The 19,113-nt window shown below is 47.6% G+C and overlaps 1 protein-coding gene across 2 annotated transcripts in view; it reads right to left on the reverse strand.

Annotated features, from left to right (window-relative positions):
* Positions 1 to 7,695: 7,695 nt before the first annotated feature.
* CFDP1 (craniofacial development protein 1) overlaps positions 7,696 to 19,113 on the reverse strand; it is a 140,630-nt gene continuing 129,212 nt past the window's right edge. For both annotated transcript variants that reach the window (XM_037815672.1, XM_037815671.1), the window contains one exon: positions 7,696 to 8,002. In XM_037815672.1, the coding sequence (XP_037671600.1) occupies positions 7,912 to 8,002 (91 nt within the window). In that variant the 3' untranslated portion in view covers positions 7,696 to 7,911. The remainder of the gene's footprint in view (positions 8,003 to 19,113) is intronic.

Consider the following 19,113-nt stretch of genomic DNA (forward strand, 5'->3'; position numbering starts at 1 on the left):
CTTTAAGGCATTTTCAGCTAAGCTCTTCGCTGGGCTCCAAAGCCCTTTGCAAGGGCGGTGGGTCTCCGCCGCAGGCATCCAGCGACGTCACCCTGGCTGGTTTATTCATTACGTTTTGCTGGCACGGCAGGAATTTAGGAATTTGAATTATGTGTAGTGCCAGGAATATGGGAGTGGGTGATATGGCAAATGTGGCAAAATGTTAGAAGTGGTGGATCTGGGTATCTGGGGGGGGTGGTGGTGACGGTGGTGGTGGGCACGTTAGAGTTGTCTGTAGAGGTTTCGTATTATTTTTGTAACTGTCCCAGAAGTTTGAAATTATTTCAAAATAAAAAGTTGAGAGGAAAAAAAAAAGATGAAAAATTTAAAAAATACACAGCTGGAGGCTTAATTTATTTTTTTGTTTTATTTTTATAGGTAGGGAGGCCGTAAGTTCTTAAACTTCAGAGTAAGAATCACCTGGCTGCTTGTTAAAAATGTGGATTCTGAGTCTTAAATCCTTGAGATTATTTAGTCCAACCCACTCATTTTACAGATGCAGAAATGGAGGGTATAGGGAGGTCCAAGCAGTGTGCTCCCACGGTGGTCAGTGGAGCTGGGACGAGAATCCGTGTCCCCACTCCCTTGTCTGTCCTCTCACTGTGTCAGTTTCCCTGTGGCAGATGGTGGCATTAAGGGAAGAGTCAGACAAAGTGGGGTACCTGCAATCTTTGGAACGCTACCACTTGCATTGCAAAGACAACGGTGCTTGTCCGGGTCACCCATGTCGATGCACGTTCTTTCGTTTCATTGCGGTATCACATCCCACTGTGTGACTGTTTCACCACTGACCCGTTCTCCCATGGGCACTAGGGTGGTTTCCAGTTTGTTTGATTACCGGTGACCCCGTGTGGAATCCCCCCCCCACACCTCCTGGGCACATGAGCTGCGACTTCTCTGGGGTGCAGACACAGGAGCAGGGTGGCTGTCATGGCCTCCCGGCCGTGTGCAGCATCAGTGGACAGCGTCGAGGTGTTCTTCAAAGTAGTACTAACTGATACTGCCATGGGCTTGGCTTTCTTGGGGAGCTGGGAGCCAGAGCACAGTTTAATGGTACTAATTTATCACTGGAATATTATATTTCATTTAATAAAATGGTGTGAGGGAGGCAGAGCAGGAATATTAATCACTATTTTGAAGATGAGGAATCTGAGACTCAGAGGTTTTAAGGGACTTAACCCAGATCACAGCACTGGGGAGGTCAGAGGCAGGGCTCCTCCTGGGGGTGTCCACCCAGATTCTCCTTGCATCATGTTAACCTCTCGTCCTTGTGCTCCTGAACCTAACCACCTTGCAGCTTCTGTGGGCCTAGGCTCGGCCAGTCTGCCACACCAGCTTTCTGAAATCACACGCAAAAATGAAGGTTGGCTGGCTGGCCAGGGAGGGGAGCATGCTGCAGAAGGAGGGTCTCGTGGTTGGGGCCATGCCAGGCTGGCCGGGCAGTGGGGAGCAATCTTCTGGGCTTCCAGGTTCCACCTTCCCTGTTGCAGTCCAGTTTCCTGTGCACAATTCTTTCGGATGGCAGTTTTGGCTCTAAGCTGTGTAGGAGGGTGTGGAGGCATTCAGCAGGCGGCGGGGGACTTCACAGAAAGGCCTGAGGCAGGAAATTTGGGCTGCCCCGGCGGGCATCTCTGTAAGCCCAGAGAAGGCAGTGGGGTGGGGGTGGTATTGAAGTTTTGACTCTCCAGGCCTCCCACTCAACTGGGGGGCTGCAGTCATCTGGGTACCCAGTTGCTCCTCCCCCAACTCCTGAAAATCAGGCAAGCATCCCAAAGAGGTCTGGGCACAGGAACTGGATGTTGAAGCAGGGCTTGTCAATGCCTGGCCCTCCCTGGACCAAAAAAGGTGTACAGGTGAGAACGCTTTGCCACCATGTACCTCTGTCCCCACAGAGTGGCTCAGGTGCTGTCCCAGGTGCCTGGGCGGTATTGGAGGCTGACGCTGGCGTGCCCATGCTTTTGTTGTCCTCCTGACAGAGTTTTGGCACTGGGTGTGCCAGCTGCCATTCTCTTGAACTGCAAGCATCCCCTCAGCCTTTGGTTCTCCTGACCCTTTCCAACCGGATCCTTCAGCATGGGGTTGGGGCCAGAAGGCAATGAGATGAATACCAGGGACCTGACTGGCTGTTTAGTCGTGCACCCCCCTCCCCTAGTCCTGCCCTTTCTGCCCAAAGAAGTGGGTGTGATGACTGGATTTTTCACTGTGTGGCTGCAGGCCAGTTTCCTCTTCTGAAAAATGTAGTGAAACCAAGAGATAACACACGAGGAAGCACCTGGTACAGGGGACCACACAATCATTTGTAGGCGAATCTAAAGGCTTCTGATCTTTTCCCAGGACTTCTTGTACCATTTCCTATTTGTTCACTTCTGTCTTTTGGTAACTAAAAAAAAAAAGCTATGGAGTCTTATCCACCATGTCCCCAAGAAACTGAACACTGCCAATTCTGGCTAAGGGCTGATACCAGATGACAGAAGGCTACACTCTCTCAGGATCAGAATTCAGGGCTGGAAGGAGCATGATGGCTTGTGTGGCACAACTCTGCCAGAGCTGCTCCAGAGCTGGGGCTGGAACCCGAGTCCATCAAGAACCTGTTCTAGGCCCTTTCCACCATGCCACACCAAGCACATAGCATGCCAACCATACCAGCCACACGCCACGCCACACCACACGGCACACATCACACCACACCAACCACAGACCACACCAAACACCCACCACGCCAACCACACACATCAACCACACTAACCACAGACCACACCAAACACCCACCACACCAACTACACAGCACATCAACCACACTAACCACAGACCACACCACGCCAACCACACTAACCACACATCATGCCATCCACACACAACATCAACCACACCACACACCAACCACAGACCACACCATGCAAACCACACAGCACATTGTCTTTCTAGACAGTGGTACCAGGAAGTACCTTGTGGGAAACCACGAAGTTCCCCCTTGAAAAGCAGTCATCTGTCCCTCACTGTGAAATCTCACTCTCTCCAGGGTCTTTCCCAATGGCCCTTCTTCCTCCATGTCCAAGGTGACCGACTTTAACTGAGCCTCCACAGAAACGTCAGGAGGGCATCACTGGCTGCTGGCAAACCAGCTCTGCAGGCAAGGAGAAGCTCTGATTTGTAGGTTACCATTCGGCGATTCCTGGAGTGTAAATAATCCCCCTCATGGCTGATTTCAAGCTACTAATTGTCTAACAACCTGCTTGCAAAATTCCTGAACTTTTCACAAGAGGCTCTCCCACAGGCAGCTCCAGCGCCCCACCGGGGCCTGGCCTCCAGCCTTCCTGAGGAGGTTCTGCTGATGCCCCTGCCGGAGCCCTGTCACTCGGCCTTCCCGGTGCCTGCCTGGGTGCGAGAAGCACGACTGCTCTACTGCGTTCCTTCCTAGGGAGGCTCCCCTCAGCCTTCTGCGGCGCCAGCCTGCAGTTCTCACGAGGACGGGCACCCGGCTAAGGGTCTGCCAGGCTCCTAGACCAGTTCCTCCTTATTAGCTGCGACAATGTAAACGTCCTTACTGTGTCCCTTTATCCCCTGGGGACTGTAGGCAGAGCTCCTAATTAGAGCACTCCGTTCCTCAGGAAGTAGGTGAGCAGAGCACAGAGGGGCTTGTTTTATACTGTGAACTTAAGACTGTTTTAGAGCAGTTTTTTCAGCAATAGAAGGTACCAGATGCCCTGGAAATCTGACACGCCCATCTGGGACATGGAAAAGATGAAACATGGATGGCAAGAGCAAGGCCAGGGAACGCACCCTCCAGGCATTCTGGACTCCGCAGGACGGGCCAGGAGAGCCTCTGGGGCCCCCTGTGGCTGTCACACCGGCCACAGCAGGAGACGGGCACTGTCCCTGGCAGAGGGGTTGCCACAATGCATCTTGACACTGACTCCTTCTCTCCACTGTCCTGCAAACATTTTCTTAGGCAATTCCCAACTCCTGGATACGGGGACATCATTTCCTTTGGGGATTAGTTTTCACTAAATGTGGATGTGACTAGTTAGATAAAATACTTCCATTTCTTCTCAAAAATTGTGGGTAAGTGTCTGCCACGGTTCAAACAAGACTTTGAAAGGCCAGGCCTTCACGAGGCAGCTCACGGGCCTTTGAGAGTGAGGTGGGAAAAGGCTGGGGACAGGTGGCAGTGCTGGCTGGGAGGGTGGGTCCTGCCAAGGGCAGGGGCAGGGCCCAGGAACAGACGACCAAGAGCAAGGCCTGATGTGATCCGCTTCTGCCCAGGACCCTCCATGCTGCCCACGGCGCGCTCCAGATTTCACCCCTCACTGAGTCCTGCCCTCCTGCTCCTTTGCGGCCGTGTCATTTCCTCCTCACTCCCTCACACCTGCCCAGTCCTCTGCTGGGGGAGGATTCTGTTCCGCAGCCCACAGCACTCGGGCCACTGGGCACTCAGGCAGGGCTGAGAAGACTTCACGTCTCCTGGGGTCTGGGTTGGTTTGTCTCGAAGAGAAAGAGCCACCTCGTGTGTAGCTCAGCTGCCTGCGCGCGGCACTACTGTGCCGAGGAGCCGCGGCTGATCGGGTCCTCTGTCCCTTGGAACTGAGCCACAACTGGGAGGAGTGAACAGAAGTGCTTCAAAGTCTGGAAAGATGAGAAGAGAGACAATCTGCAGAGTGGTTTCCGAGTCCTTGGAAGCAGCAAAGCATTTTAGGAGGTGGAAGGATGTCCCTCCTAGACCGGGGACACCCCTCTCCCCCCCTTATACTCCCGGCCTTTGGAACCGCAGAGTGGGGAGTAAGGCTCTGGGAGGCTGCCCGTTCTCCCAGGCCACTACAGTCCTTCCCCAGGCAGAGCTCAACTCTGCCTCTCTGGAACAATTTAAAAAAACTCATTCTGAAAAACTCCAATCTCTATAAAGGTAGAGAGAACTGTATAATGAAGTTGATGTATTCGTCTTGCTTTCCTAGTGCTGCCATAACAAAGTATGACAAACTGGGTGGCTTAAAGCAAGAGAGCCATCTCACCGTCCTGGAGGCCGGGAGTCTAAGATCGAGGTGTCGACAGGGCCGTGCTTCCTCGGAAGTCTGCGGAGAATCTGAGCCGTGCCACTTTCCCGGCTGCTGCTGGTGGCTTGCTGGCAGGTCACGGTGTTCTCCCTGCCCGTCTCTGTGTCCAAATTTCCTCTTCATACAAGTTCATCAGGCATATTGGACCAAGGGCCCACCCTATTCTCGTATGACCTCATTTTAATTTCTGATTTCCACCTGTAATGACCCAATTTCCAAACAAGGCCATCTCCTGAGATACTGAGGATTAGGACTTCAATTTATTTTTTTGTGGGACACAATTCAATTCTTAACAACTCCTTGACCAGCTTCAACAATTACCAACATATGGGCCATCTTGTTTCATCTACACCCTCACCCACTCCCCTGGCACAATTTCAAAGATAAAATGCAGAAAAACCTGGTTGCCTCATTACAAAGACTGAGTGGGACAGGTAACAGTGGTTGCCTCCTATTACCCATTCCCAACCCCTTTTCTTTTGTCTGTCTTCTACAACAGAGGCTGAAAATGCCAAACACTTACTTTTCCAGCCTCCCTTGCAGCTAGGGGTGGTCATGTGGTTCAGTTATGGCTAATTAGACATAAATGAATACCTGCTTAGAAAAGCCTCATCATAAGACGCACATACATTAGCCAGAGGAAGCCACTCCATCAGTGAGATGTTAGATGAATATAGTGGCTTTTAAAGAAGTTATATGTAGATCGAGAGGCAGACAGCTGAAGTCAAGGCAAATGAAACAAGTTTAAAATGTGAAAGTTGGAGAACACCAAAGTAGGGATCTACAAAGTTGGAAAGGAGAGCATCTGTGCGAGGAATGATGTAACAGCTATTTAATTCCTGACAAGCTGCCAGATTCAGTCCAAAGAGGCTTTTCAAAGACTTACAGATATGTAGAGAGTCATTGACAGGAGGGCAGATGTGTGCAGCTGACCTGCTGGGGAAAGCTTCATCAAATGAAGACAGAGTAGAAAAGATCTAGCCCTTCTGCAGGGCTGTAACATTACCTAATGCAGAGTACGACAGAGAAACCTGTGCGAGGGCTGGATCCTGAGCACGTGGACAGGGCCAAGGCACACCGTTGCTGACATATCTGACTTTTCTCTCCTTGCCTCAGAGAAAGTAAGAACGGCAGACTTACCCAGCAAGCCCTTGCAACTCTGGTCTTATTTCTCTTAGGTTTCAAAAGTGGTGAACATTTGCTAAAAAAAAACCCCCCTAATTTACAATGAGCTTCGCACCATTCATTCTGTAGGATTCCAGATGCTTTTTCAAACAGGGAGAGGAGCCAACTTACAAGTTGCTGATACGTCTACCAAAATGCAGAAATGTGTGAAATGGAATGCTAGGGACACTCAAAACTCTAGAGAAAAGTTAGGGAAGCAGTCAGCTAAATGGCAGTGTAATAATGGATGGCACACCAGAGGGTACCATGTGGGTGGGACTTTTGGCTCGAGTTTCAGCTGGTACCCCTGCAGGTCTGGACATCCCACCCTAACTGAAATGCAGGCTGCTCTTAGAGTAAAGGATGTTCCTCTCCTAGTCCATGTCCCAGGGCAGGACGATAACTAAGGGCTCACAGGCCGCCCCTCCTGACCCTGGCCTGACGTACTCTCACCACTCCCAGAATCCTTTAGCAGAGTGGCTGTGACACTGTGCAAACTAACATTCTGAGTAGTGAGGCCCACAACCCCATCACCATTTAGGACTGGCAATCAGGTCTTGGTTACTCCATCCTGGTGGACTGGATGGGAGGCTGCCGTGGGCTAGTGGTCATGCCCCTTAGGTCTGCTGTTAGCTCATTTCACCCCTTAGAGGTACTGGTGTTACTAATGCCATTTACAGACCAGAAAATTGGCCCTTGGTCAAGGTCACACAGCTGGTCGATGTCTAAGCAGGAACTGGGTCCTGGTCTTCTAAACCCTACCTTCCTCCAATCCTGTTCATGTTGCCCAAGAAACACACACAGCACAGGTCCTGGGGTTTAATGCTTTATTAATATGAGTGGTCTCTACCCCCACAGCCCTCTTCATCGCAGATTTGTTTGTTACGCCCCTCCTTGCTGCTCCCCAGAGAATTTCTGACTCTAAGCAGGAGGTTTGGAATTTAAGTTTTCTTAAAAGAGTATAAAAAAGAAAAAGCCCTTTAGAATCTTCTTTGACAAACCAAAAACTGAGTTATTGAGGTGGAAGCATAGCTGAGGTTGACTCTAACTTTGGGAAGAGAAAAAAGGCTGAAAGGAAGAAAGCCTCTAATTTGGCAATAGCATATCCTTATTTTCTGCCTTATATTACATCAATGGGAATCCCATTCAGGAGAAGGAGAGGTCAGGGGAGAAGCAAGAGCAAAACTGCCAGGGCCCTGGTGTTCTCCCAGCACTAGCTGGCCTCCTTCCCTGGGTCTCAGGGGCAAGGCTGACTTCAGAGGCGATGGCCTCCTGGCCCCAGTGTCCCGGGAAATTCACATCTAGGTTGGTCAGCTCTCTCTAGCATGGCTGGCGAGAGTCCATCATCCTGGGCAGGCCTGGAATGTGTTGGCTCGGCCTGGGTTGAACTTGGCAGCAGAACAAGGGGAAGGCGAGAGATGGCATCATCATCTTCACCAGCCTCTCACAGGACCAACTTTTTTAATTTTTTAAGGACAAACTTTTCAAAGTAAAATGAATGAAATCACGTGCAATCAAGATACACAGATAGAACTTCAATGTAGGAAAAAAGACCCTTGCTGGGCAACAGCTGATGAGAAAAACCGGAAACATTTCACAGATGTACAAGGAGCTCACATTGTAAACAGGATTTAACTGCTGCTGATCTTCCCCCACAGCATCAAGGCTTCATTTTGCTCAGCCTGAGATCTCGTTCAATTTCAAACTGCCTGTGATCCACTCGGTCTAGAAAAGCTTTCCGTTCGATGTACCTAGAAGGAGATGAGAAAGGTGACTGTCAGCTGAACACAGTAACAGAAGCTGCCTCCCTGCGCCATGCCCGCCCCCGCCCCGGTGTGAACTGGCCCCGCGGGTCACGGGGTCACTGGGTCACTGGGGATGGCCACAGCCGGTGCCCAGGGCGACCACCAGGGACTCTCATTTGATCTCGTCAAGGATGTTTCTAGTTGACATGTGAATAAGAATAAAATGTAAAAGAGAAGGCAACAATTTACCAAACGAAAGGACATCAGAGATGGTGAGGCAGGAAAACAGTGTAATTTTGTATCAAGACATAAAGGAAAGAAGAAAGAACAGGGGCTTAGTCAAGCCCGAGTTCAGATCCAGCTCAGGTTAGCTGGGCAACCTTGGTCAAGGACAGAACATCTCTGAGTCTCATTTTTCTCAACAGGAAAAGGGCCTTGCTGCATTTCCAGGCCATCGATGGTGCGGCACCTCACGGTTCAGTGGCTGTATTGAGTTGGTGGGGGAGAGAAAGCTATGCATCCAGCACACACCCAACAAAATGTGAACAAATTGAAATAGGGTTTAAAAAAACATTCTCACGTGACAAAGTCCTCAAACATCAAGGTGCACACGTCCCAGGTTTTTAGGTGCCTTTACCCCCTCCTTTACCCTCACCCTTCCCTCCTCTCCTTGTATCCTCCACCCAATTTGGGGCTGGTTGCTTCCCTAAATTTCTCTTAGGAGATCAGGTGCCCCGGCCACCCCCAGTCCCCATAAAAGGTGCCCCGAGAAGGCTGCACTCTGCTCCTCATCTGGGGCTGGGTTCAGCAGACAAGGTGTCCCTCGGTCCTCCCAGGCAAGCGGGCAGAAAGCGTAGCTCTGAGGCGGGCACTGGCCAAGAGCGAGGCTGGCTGCTTCACGAGACACAGCTGCACTTTAATGTACCTCCTCGCCATAAAGTGTGTCGCTATCTGCCTGGCGGGAGATCTCTGCTGCTAATTAATCTAGTGAGAGAGGGAAATTGCCATTAAAACTGGGAGACATAATTGAATCTCTGCACTAATTTTTCTTCTGTTGCACTGTGGAAAATGTGCATCTGTCATTACGAGGTCATTTACATTTATGGTGAGAACATTCTCAGGTTCAGGAACTTAGTCTCCTTGTTGAGTTCAGGGTCTCCCAACAGCAGTTTTCCCCCCTCAAAGCATCCTGTGAAGTCCAGGCCATCCTACCTGCTTGCCATGAATGCCTGCTGCTATACCCCTACGTCTTATTACAAATGGGTGGCAAGAAACATACAGGCTCTGAGACCAGAGAGCTCTGAGTTCAAATCCTGACCCTGCCACTGGCTGGCTGTGTGACTGGACAAGCCACACAACCTGGCCAATTCTCAGTTTCCTAATTTGGAAAAAAAAGGGGGGGGGGGGCAGAATTATCTATACTCGGAAGAGCCGTTGTGAAGATTCAATGAAACGGCACATCTATAATGCTTGGCTCACAGCAACTGCTCAATAAGTGGTAGCTAACGCTGTCACCAGCTTTCCAGGAGGCCACTGCCACCAGGGTCCCGGGGATAGAGGATGATCCAAGGGGAGCAGCCAGCTCTTGTGATGTGTGTTGTCAGGGACTAGTAACCACCCCTGGTACCAGGTCAGGCACTGAGCTGCTATGTCAAAACCATCAACAAGAGGCCAGAACGGGCTGGGGACACAACAGCACAGCCTGCTCTTGGGTTTAATACAGACTTCAGGGTTAGGGTTGCCAGATTTATCAAATAAATCACAGGATGTCCAGTTCAATATGAAGTTCAGATAAATAAATTTTTAGCCAAGAGCATGTCCCAGGCAACGTTCCATACTTACACTAAAATGTTATTTGTTGTTCATCTGAAGTCAAGTTTGCATTTTCCCTGGCAGCCCCACTCAGGTGGAGAGGGGAGGCCGTCTCTCTGCCACAGCGTGCAGCAGAGCCTTCCCCACCCCTGCTGTGTGGGTTCTTCTGGTTCAGTGTTCACGTGGAGCTTGGCTTTAAGATGTGAGCCTGCTGCTCTTCCCCAAAGGACCCACGGACAAGCATTTTTCCCCCCAGAGGCACCATGGCCTACACTTGTCCACAGAACTCTTTCTCTCTTAGGACTGTCGAAGCTCACAGTCCCCACCAAGGCAAGGCTGAGGGAGGCTGGCGTTGGCTGAGGAGGGCTCCCCAGCCGAGTATTTGGTCTCCTCTGGACTGTTCATCAGCACCTGGGTGGTGACAGGCTCCATGGTCTTCTCTAAGGAAACAACTACCCACCCAGCGCCATTTGCGCAGGGGGGGAAGGGGGTGGACAGAAGAGGTTCTGAGGGTCGGGAGAAAGCTTGTAAAACTGTCAATGAACTTGCTTGTGCTGTGGCTGGGGCTTCCTGAATTAAGAACTACGAGGAAGAGGACTGCAAAGCAGTTCACTGACAGAGCCTTAGCTCCTCTCCAGTCACCTTTCCTGGCAAACCTGGATTCCGCGGACTCCTGATAAGGAGAGAACACCAGGGAGACAGTGGAGGGGAGGTGTAGATATAAAGCACACACATAAAGATATAAAGATCTGGGATTCTCAAGTGGGCTCTCAGCCAAAACTGACGAGGGGCTTCATCACATTCCAAGGAACCAGCCCTCTGCCCCCCAGCCCCCTCATCCTGGGTGAAGTTCATTACTGTGGGGTCAGCATCTTGATGGCGGTGTGCTTAACTGCCCTTGGAAATGCCCAGCAGAAAAGAGGGGTGAACCATGGCATAAGAGCGCGCTGGGTCTTCAGGCACCCGAAGGGGCAAGGGGAAAAGGAGGGCATGTTTCGAGAGAGCCATCACCCAGCGCTACCTGTCTGGGGGGAAGGAGGAGAAAGTTCGCAGCCTTGGGTGCTTGTGGTCTTTCCAGCTCTTTCCTTTAAAGGAGAGGAAGTGATGCTTAAATGAGGAATAAAGGCCTAGCAGCTTCCAGGAGAGTGAAGCCCAGTTCGGTGCTAGGGAGGCAGGTTCAGGCAGGGTTCAGGCTGAGAGGAGGGGCAGGCAGGAGGCACTCAATTCTCCAGGGCAAAGGCCACCCAGGCAGGCCTGGCGACCACCCCCGGCTCACAGCCATATGCGGCCACTAAGAGGGACCCGTGATGGCCCTGGCCTACTGCAGGGAGCGGACCATGAACAGAACTCCTCCTGGATGGGATCCCCCATCTCTGAAGGAGAGACAAGGGGCTGAGGACGAGTTGGGGGTGGACCTAGGCATCAGCCCCACTCTGCCATCGACCATTTGTGCAACTCTGGGTGAGATACTGAATTTTCTGGGCCTTATTAAAATCTTCTCTGTAAAATGGGAATAAAAATTACAATACCTGTCTGACAATAACCTGAAACTGTGAGAAGTGCTATGCAAACAATAAAGGCAACAAGAGCTCTGAGAGCTGTCACACAGTTTCTGCTTGCACTTCCCATCATTACAAAGCCTCAGAAGTGGGGACAACTGAACAGAGACCAAATGCTCTGGAAAGAGGAAGGCATCCCCTTGGAAGGTGGTCCAAAAGTACAGCCTTTTAAAACTAAGCCCTACATGTTTTTAGCCACTTCCAGGGCGCTAGAGGCCAGTGCGGCATCGCCAGCTGACAAGTGCAATGGGAATCACAGCTCCGGCCTGTGCCCCATCTTGGTGCTTTTCCGGTCTGCGCCTGACCCTGCCAGGCCACAGGGGAGCCTGGGAGTGAGGGGGCATTATCCCTTCCCACAACTACTGCCTTGTGGGGCCCATTTAAGAGGCAGCAGCTCTTCTAGGCTGAGGTTAATAAGCTGTGCTAATAGCATCAAGAACCTAAGGGATTTTCTAGCTTTTTCTTTCAAAACCAGGTTAGACACAACTGGCTCTGACAGCTTTTTGATCTTCCAACCCAAATTACTGTTCTGCCACAAATTTTCTTGAGATCTAGGCCAATGGGGAGGGAGGGAAAAAGGGAAGAGGTAAGAGGACAAGAGAAGGGAAAAAAATGCTACAAGGAAATGTCCATAACCGCTGCCCAGGAACCCACACTGCAAATCAAAGGTCTAACACACACTCTACCAAGAAGGCAGAGGATTTAGTGTGGGAGGCCCAATGGGTGGCTGACCTCTGAAAGCTCTGTCACATGGCCATCCTGTGGTCACATGCCGAAAGGGCTACTGCACCCTGGTCAGGAAAAGAAAAGGCACAGGGAGATTCTGGGAAATCTGAAGCAGGGCAGACCTAATTGAGGCTGTTTCGGGACTGTTCCAACAGACCCAGTGCTCAGTTACCCAAGCAAGGATTCAGTGTGGCACAAATAAGAGAAGTGGTCGAAACTTCATTTCCTAACAGGGCCAAAACAATGGGCAACGGAAGCACTCGGATGCTAGAATTGATCCAATAAGATAGGTACTGTTTTTTTGCCCTGAGAAATGCAATTAAAAGAAACAATCTGCCTGACACTACCAGGCCTGCCTGCCACCCCTTCGGAAAGAGGATCTAACTTGCAAACATCTCGAGGACTAGAATGAAATGACAGTGATTTAATCTTCTTCTCCACTGCCTTCTTCCTGCATCGCCTCAAAGTCGTGTTGGTTCTGAAATAGGAACTCCTGGAAGTCAGGGATATAGATTCTTCAGAGAAAGAAAATTATTTTCTCTGTTTCCTCCTTCATGCCTTCCCAAGTCACAAAAACACTAATCATGGCGCTCCCTGACCTTCAATTTGATTGGATGGTGGCAGCCAAAGCCACTCAAGGCTGTAGCCGGCACTTTCTTATTTTCTGTGCATCAATTCCTTCCCCCAGCCTGCGGCCTCTGCCCTTGCTCTGCTGGAAAGCCGTGCTGCTGCTGCACACAGCCGGGCCACCTGTGTCATCAGGTCACAGGGCCGGAGAGGAAGGCAGTGCGGGCGCCCGGGGTGTGGAATGCTGGCAGTGGTCCGGGAATGCTGCCCTGGGCTCTGGGCTTCTGGGGCTCGGAGGAAAGGGAGCAGTTCTTTGCTGTACAGAAGACTCTTTGGGACAGGCATTTAACCCTGCGCCGCTGACTGAAAATGACGTGTGGAGGGAGACATCACTCTGTGTTAGGCCGCCTTTTCCAGGCAGTTAATTCTAATCCTACTAGGCCCCACATGAAAGCCACGGCTCTCTGGTAGCTGATGGGATGGGTGTGTGGACGGTGCAAGGGCTTGTTTATGAGTGCCTGCTCTGGGGTGGGTGGTGCTGGGGGGGGTGCTGGGGGCAGGGTGGTCAGCAGGACCTGCCCCTGGGGCTCAGCCTACACAACACACTACTGTGTGTGTCAGCTGATCACACCTGGGCGGAAACAAAACAGATGAGGGGATTGTGAGTTCCTGAACATGAGCTCTTGAGAAAGCTGGTCAGCTCAGGGGGTGCCATCCCAGGCGAGCCCTGAGTGACACACAGCGGTGCATCAGGGGGCTGTGCTGCAGGGTGCAGGGGGAGAAGAGGACCAGGCAGGCAGGGGACAGCTCAGGGGGGCCTGGCAGGCCAGGGTAAGGAGTTTCATGTTTTCTTTAAGAGCTACTAGAGGCTTTTAGCAAGGGAGAGATGAGAAACGGTTTACATTTTTAACTGGCTGCCATGTAGAGAATGGACTAAAGCAGGGAGCATTGTGGGGGAGACCCCTGCCGCCATCCAGGCACAAGATGATGGGGGCTTGTCCTGGGCTGGCGAGAGCGAGGCTGGACAAAGAAGCATCGGCAGAAACATGTGAAGAGCCACCCCCTGGACTTGCTGGACGTGAGTGGAAAGAGAGGAAACCAAGGCTGACTCCCGGGTTTCTCCTTAACAATGGGGAGGATGGCTGGTGCCATTTTCTGGGTCATCTGAGGAAGGGTTTCTTTAACTGAGAGAAAGCAAGTACTTGGTTTTGGGCGTTAAGTCTGACATGTGAATTGGACATCCAGGCTTAAAAGCCCAAGAAAGAAGAGACCAGCCAGGGAGCCGGGAAGAGACCCCCAAGCTGTACTTGTCCCCACTGTGGAAAACATCCTGAAGCGGAGTAAGTCAGGAACGGCTTTAAAGGAACAAAGCACCTAGCTTTTCCATAAAACCCTGGATTCAGTCTGGTCAGCAATGACAGGTGGGGAGAAAGAAGCGTGAGCAGCGGGCTCGGGGAAAAGGGAGGTGACTGCTATTTAGAAATGTGCCAGCCACTTCCCCTACTTAATTCTCAGAAGAACCCCAAGAGGTATGTTTAAAGAATTTCTACTTTACAGATGAAGAAACTGGGGCTAGTGCCCATGGCAAGTAGGTGGTAGAGCTAAGATGTGAATTCTGTTTCTTTTCATGTCCTTTCTTTTTACTTCTTTTAAGTAAAATATAACACATACAAAAAAGTGCAACATAAATAAATTGTTTTAAGGCCAGCACTCATGCAGCTACAGGCAGGTCAAGACGGCGAGCACAGCTGGCCTCGAAGGCCTGCGTGTAACTCTCTCCACAAAGCCTCTGCCCCAGCAAGGGGTGATCTCGCCCAGAACGTCTGCATCCTCATTTCCTTGCTTTCCTTTCAAGCTTTTGTTCCTTCCACACTGTAATTCAGTTTTCCTATTTTTGAAATTGACATGAATAGAATTATACTGTATGTATTCTTTTGTGACTTGCATCTTTAACAAACTGACCTAATGTACACATGCATTTTGCCTGTTTTTCATTAAAATTAGGAAATTTCCAGCCATTATTTCTTTGAATATCTTCTCTGCCTTTTCTCTTTTTCATTTCCATCTGGGACTCCCACAGTGCATATATCGTTCAGCCTCTGTTCACTTTTTCATTCTTTATTCCTTCTGCTCCTCAGACTGGATGATTTTAATGGTCTTATCTTCAAGTTCACTGATTCTCTCTTCTGCCAGCTTCGTTCTGCTGTTGAACACCTCTAGGGATTTTTAATTTCTATCACTGTGGTCTTCATCAGCTCTGTTTGGTTCCTTTTCAGAATTTCCATCTCTCTATTAGTATTCTCTTTGTGTTCTTATACTGATTTGCTAATTTCCTTTAGTTCCTTGTCCATGTTTTTCTTTAGCTATTTGAACACATTTAGGACCATTTTGCTAAAAGTCTTTGTCTGGTATATCCCAGGTCTGACCATTCTCAAAGATGACTTTTAATGCTTTATCTTCTGGCAAGTCTCCGTTTCCACAGATATGAATGTCCCCCCTTCCCCAGGAAGCAGTTTCCTCCCAGGCCCAGGCACAATACCGAGTGTCCTATGGCCAGCAGTCTCTTGCCCCAGGCAGCCACTTGCCCCCTCTCCCACAGTGTTCTGTAGGACTGCTCTATGAGCCACCCTTCTCATGCAGGTTACAGAATGGGAAACATGCCACGAATGTCCTGGATCAGTCTCTCAAGCCACAACCAGAGAGAACAGGCCCGACATACATGCTCCCATTATGTGCACAAAGGTAACTCTGCTCCCTCAGGAACTGAGACCAGGAACTGGCACTGGGAGGGGCACTGGGAGGGCAGGTGGCTCCAAGCCCAGCTGGTGAGGGGATGAGGGAGGGGCCAGCCAGGGCACCACAAGATCCTACTGCTTTTCAGCAGTTTTTTTCTTGATTCGGAGCTCGGCCTATTACTGCCATTGTGTAACTGTTTTCCTGGAGCTTTCAGAATGACATTTCTCTGCCAGTTCTTGCTGGTTGTTCAAAGCTTCTGTGGGGGAGATGGAGCCCTGAAGCTTCTCATTCCGCCATCTTGATTGGGGTAGGGCCTGCTTTGCCTGCTTTTGATCTTCATATAAATGGAATTATATACCGCATGTACTTCTTTGTGTTATTCTTTTATTGAAATTTATCCGTATTCATTCTCACTGCTGAATAGTATGCTATTGTGTGAATATACCACAATTATTTAATCCATTATACTGCTGATAAATTTTTATTTTGTTTTCTTGTTTATTTACTTATTTTATTTTTTGTTATATTTGTTAGTGGATGGACATTTGAGTTGTTTCCAGTTTTGGGCTTTTATAAATAGCACTGTTATTAAATTCTCACATGAGTTGTTGGGAAAATATAATTAATTTCTGTTGGGAATAGAGCTAGGAGTAGAACTGCTAAGTCATAGAATATGACTCACTAGAGAATGCCAAATGGTACACTGAATTTGAATGATTATGATTAAAGTTTTATCATTATGAAGTGACCTCCTTTCTATTTCTGGTAATTTTTTTTGCCTTAAAGTCTATTTTGTCTAATATTAATATGGCTACATCACTTTTCTTTTGTTAGTGTTAGCATTATCTTTTTTCTCATCTTTTTTATTTTGAACATTTTTGTACACCATTGTTTTATATCTATCTCTTTAAAACAGCAAAAAGTTTTATTTGTTTTAATTCAATGTCATCTCTATCTTTACTTTCATTTAATGAAAACACTGAAATATTTAGTTCTAAATCTACCTTCTTTGTGCTTCCTGTTTGTCCTGCCTGTTCTGTTTCTTTAATGCTCCTTTTATGTCTTCTTTTCTTCTTTTTGGATGAAAAAAAAAATTCCATTTTTCTCGATCCACTACTTTGGAAATTATATATTCTGTTTCTATTCTAGAAATTTTAATATGTACACTTAGTCATCAATATCTTTACCCTCTACCTGAATAATACAAGATCATTGGAAAATTAAATTCCAAAGATAAACAGCCCAATTAAAAAATGAAGAAAAGACTTAAATATACATTCTTCAAAGAACATATACAAATGACCAATAAGCACAGGAAAAGATATTCAACTACATTAGTCGTTAGGGAAATGTAAATCAAAACCACAAGGAGATAACATTTCACACCTACTAGATCGGCTGCTATTAAAAAAAGTAGAAAATAACAAGTGTTGGAGAGGAAGTAGAGAAATAGGAACACTCATTCACTGCTGGTGGCAATGGAAAATGGCACATCTGCTGTGGAAGACAGTTTTGCAGCTCCTCAGAAAGCTAAGTATAGCATTACCATATGACCCAGCTATCACACTACTAGGTATATACCCAAAAGAACTGAAAGGAGGGATGCAAACAGACACTTGCACATTGATGTTCACAGAGGCATTATTCACAACTGCCAAAAAATGGAAGCAACCCAAGTGTCCATCAACTGATGAATGGATAAACAAATGTGGTATGTATAATGGAATATTACTCACATGTATAAAGAATGAAGTTCTAATACATGTGACAACATGGAAGAAGACATCATGTTGAGTGAAATAAGCCAACCACCAAAGGGCAAATATTGTTTGATCTCACTGATATGAAGTAATTAGAATAACCAAATTCACAGAGTCAGAAACTAGAATACAGGTTACCAGGGCTGGGGTCGGGGTAGGGAATGGGGACTTAATGCTTTATTGGTATTGAGTTTCTGTTTGGGGTGAAGGAAAAGTTTGACAATGGATAGTGGTGATGGTAGCACAACGCTGTGAATGTTAATTAACACCACTGAATTATATATCTGAATGTGGTTTAAAGGGGAAATTTTAGGTTGTATATATGTTAGTAGAATAATAATAAAAAAAAGGACTGTACGACAAAAACAGTAAACCCTGATGTAACTATGGACTACAGTTAACAGTATAATCATAATATTGTTTCATCAGATGTAACAAAGGTACCACACTAATGCAAAATGTTAATAACGGGAAAAGCTGTATGTGTGTGGGCGTATATTGGAACCCTGTATTTTTGGCATGATTTTTCTGTAAACCTACTACTTCACTAAGAAAAAAAGAAAAAGCCCCACTAAACTGCATTTATCACCTTCCACTTTGCTTCCAGTATTTTAATTAGTATTAAAATATTAAATTATAATTATTCAATATAAAATATTAAATTAAAATTTTCCTTGCTTTAAGGAAAAAAGAAGTACAAGATATTATTATTGTTTAATACAGTCAATGTTCATTTAAATTTACTATATATTTGCCTCTTTCTTTGCTCTTCAATTTCTACGCTGCACTCCCCAAACCACCAGACCTTCTATCTGGCATGACTTTCCTTTTGCCAGAGTATCTCCTTTAAATTTCTTTGGATGAGGATCTACTGGTGGCAACCCTCTTAGCTTTTTATTATTCTGAAAATGTCTGTGTTTGCTCTTACTCTATATCTATACACACACACACACACACAAAGTACACACGTAAATGGGAAGTCAAGATTGGTAGTAGTTTCCTTTCAGCACTTTGAGCATATCATTCCATTGTTCCTTGGCTTCCACTGTTACTCATGAGAAGTCACTTGTCCCTCCTTTAAGGGAAGTCTATCCATTCTTTTCTCTGGCTGTTTTTAAGATTTTTCTCTGTCTTTGGTTTTCTGCGGTTTCACTTTGATGTGTCTAACTGTGGATTTCTGTTTATTTATCTTAGGATTCTTTAGGTTTTTAAAATCTTTAATGAAGTATCTTTCATCTTTTCTGGAAAAGCTTCAAGAATTTTCCTCCGTTTCTTTACACAGTAGAATTCCGATTGAATATATGCTAGGTCTTCTCACTCTTTTTCCAAATTGCTTAACCTCCCTTCCATATTATTTTTTTGTCACTCTCAACTATATTCTGGATGATTTCTTCTATTTTCCAGTTCATGGTTTCTCTTTTTGGTTGTTATAATCTAATGTTAAATCCACCCACTTACTATTTTATTTCCTTATATACTATTTTGTTACAGAAGAAAAAGAAAATCAATGCATTTGACAAATTTGAGGGTAGCAATAAGATGCAGATTTTCTTTCCAGACACTCCTATACTATGTTCTCCATGGTAAACATAAGCTGAATACAGCCAGGAGGTACTATTTCAGGTAAGAAGAAACAGGGATCAGATGCTCTGCCTTTGCTTTAGAAAGATTTTGAGAAAACAGGCAGACTGCAATGATTGCTTAAATAGGGCTTTAACACCTAGAATGCATCTCTACAAAGCAGCAGTGCCACTGGAGAAATGAATAATTTAGCCTTCAGCCAAAGGAAATGCACTGCATTTGGAACCCCCACTGAACCCACACCTGGCTACGCTGCACTCCCCAAACCACCAGAACTGAAACCACCCTCTCTGGAGAGCCCAGCTGTGTTAATTAAAGCCTTTTGAACATGTGGAGGCTAACTTCTGAATTGAGTGGATCCCAGGATGGAAATGTG

This window comes from Choloepus didactylus, chromosome 22, assembly GCF_015220235.1.
Source record: "Choloepus didactylus isolate mChoDid1 chromosome 22, mChoDid1.pri, whole genome shotgun sequence".
NCBI classification, from domain to species: Eukaryota; Metazoa; Chordata; class Mammalia; order Pilosa; family Megalonychidae; genus Choloepus; species Choloepus didactylus.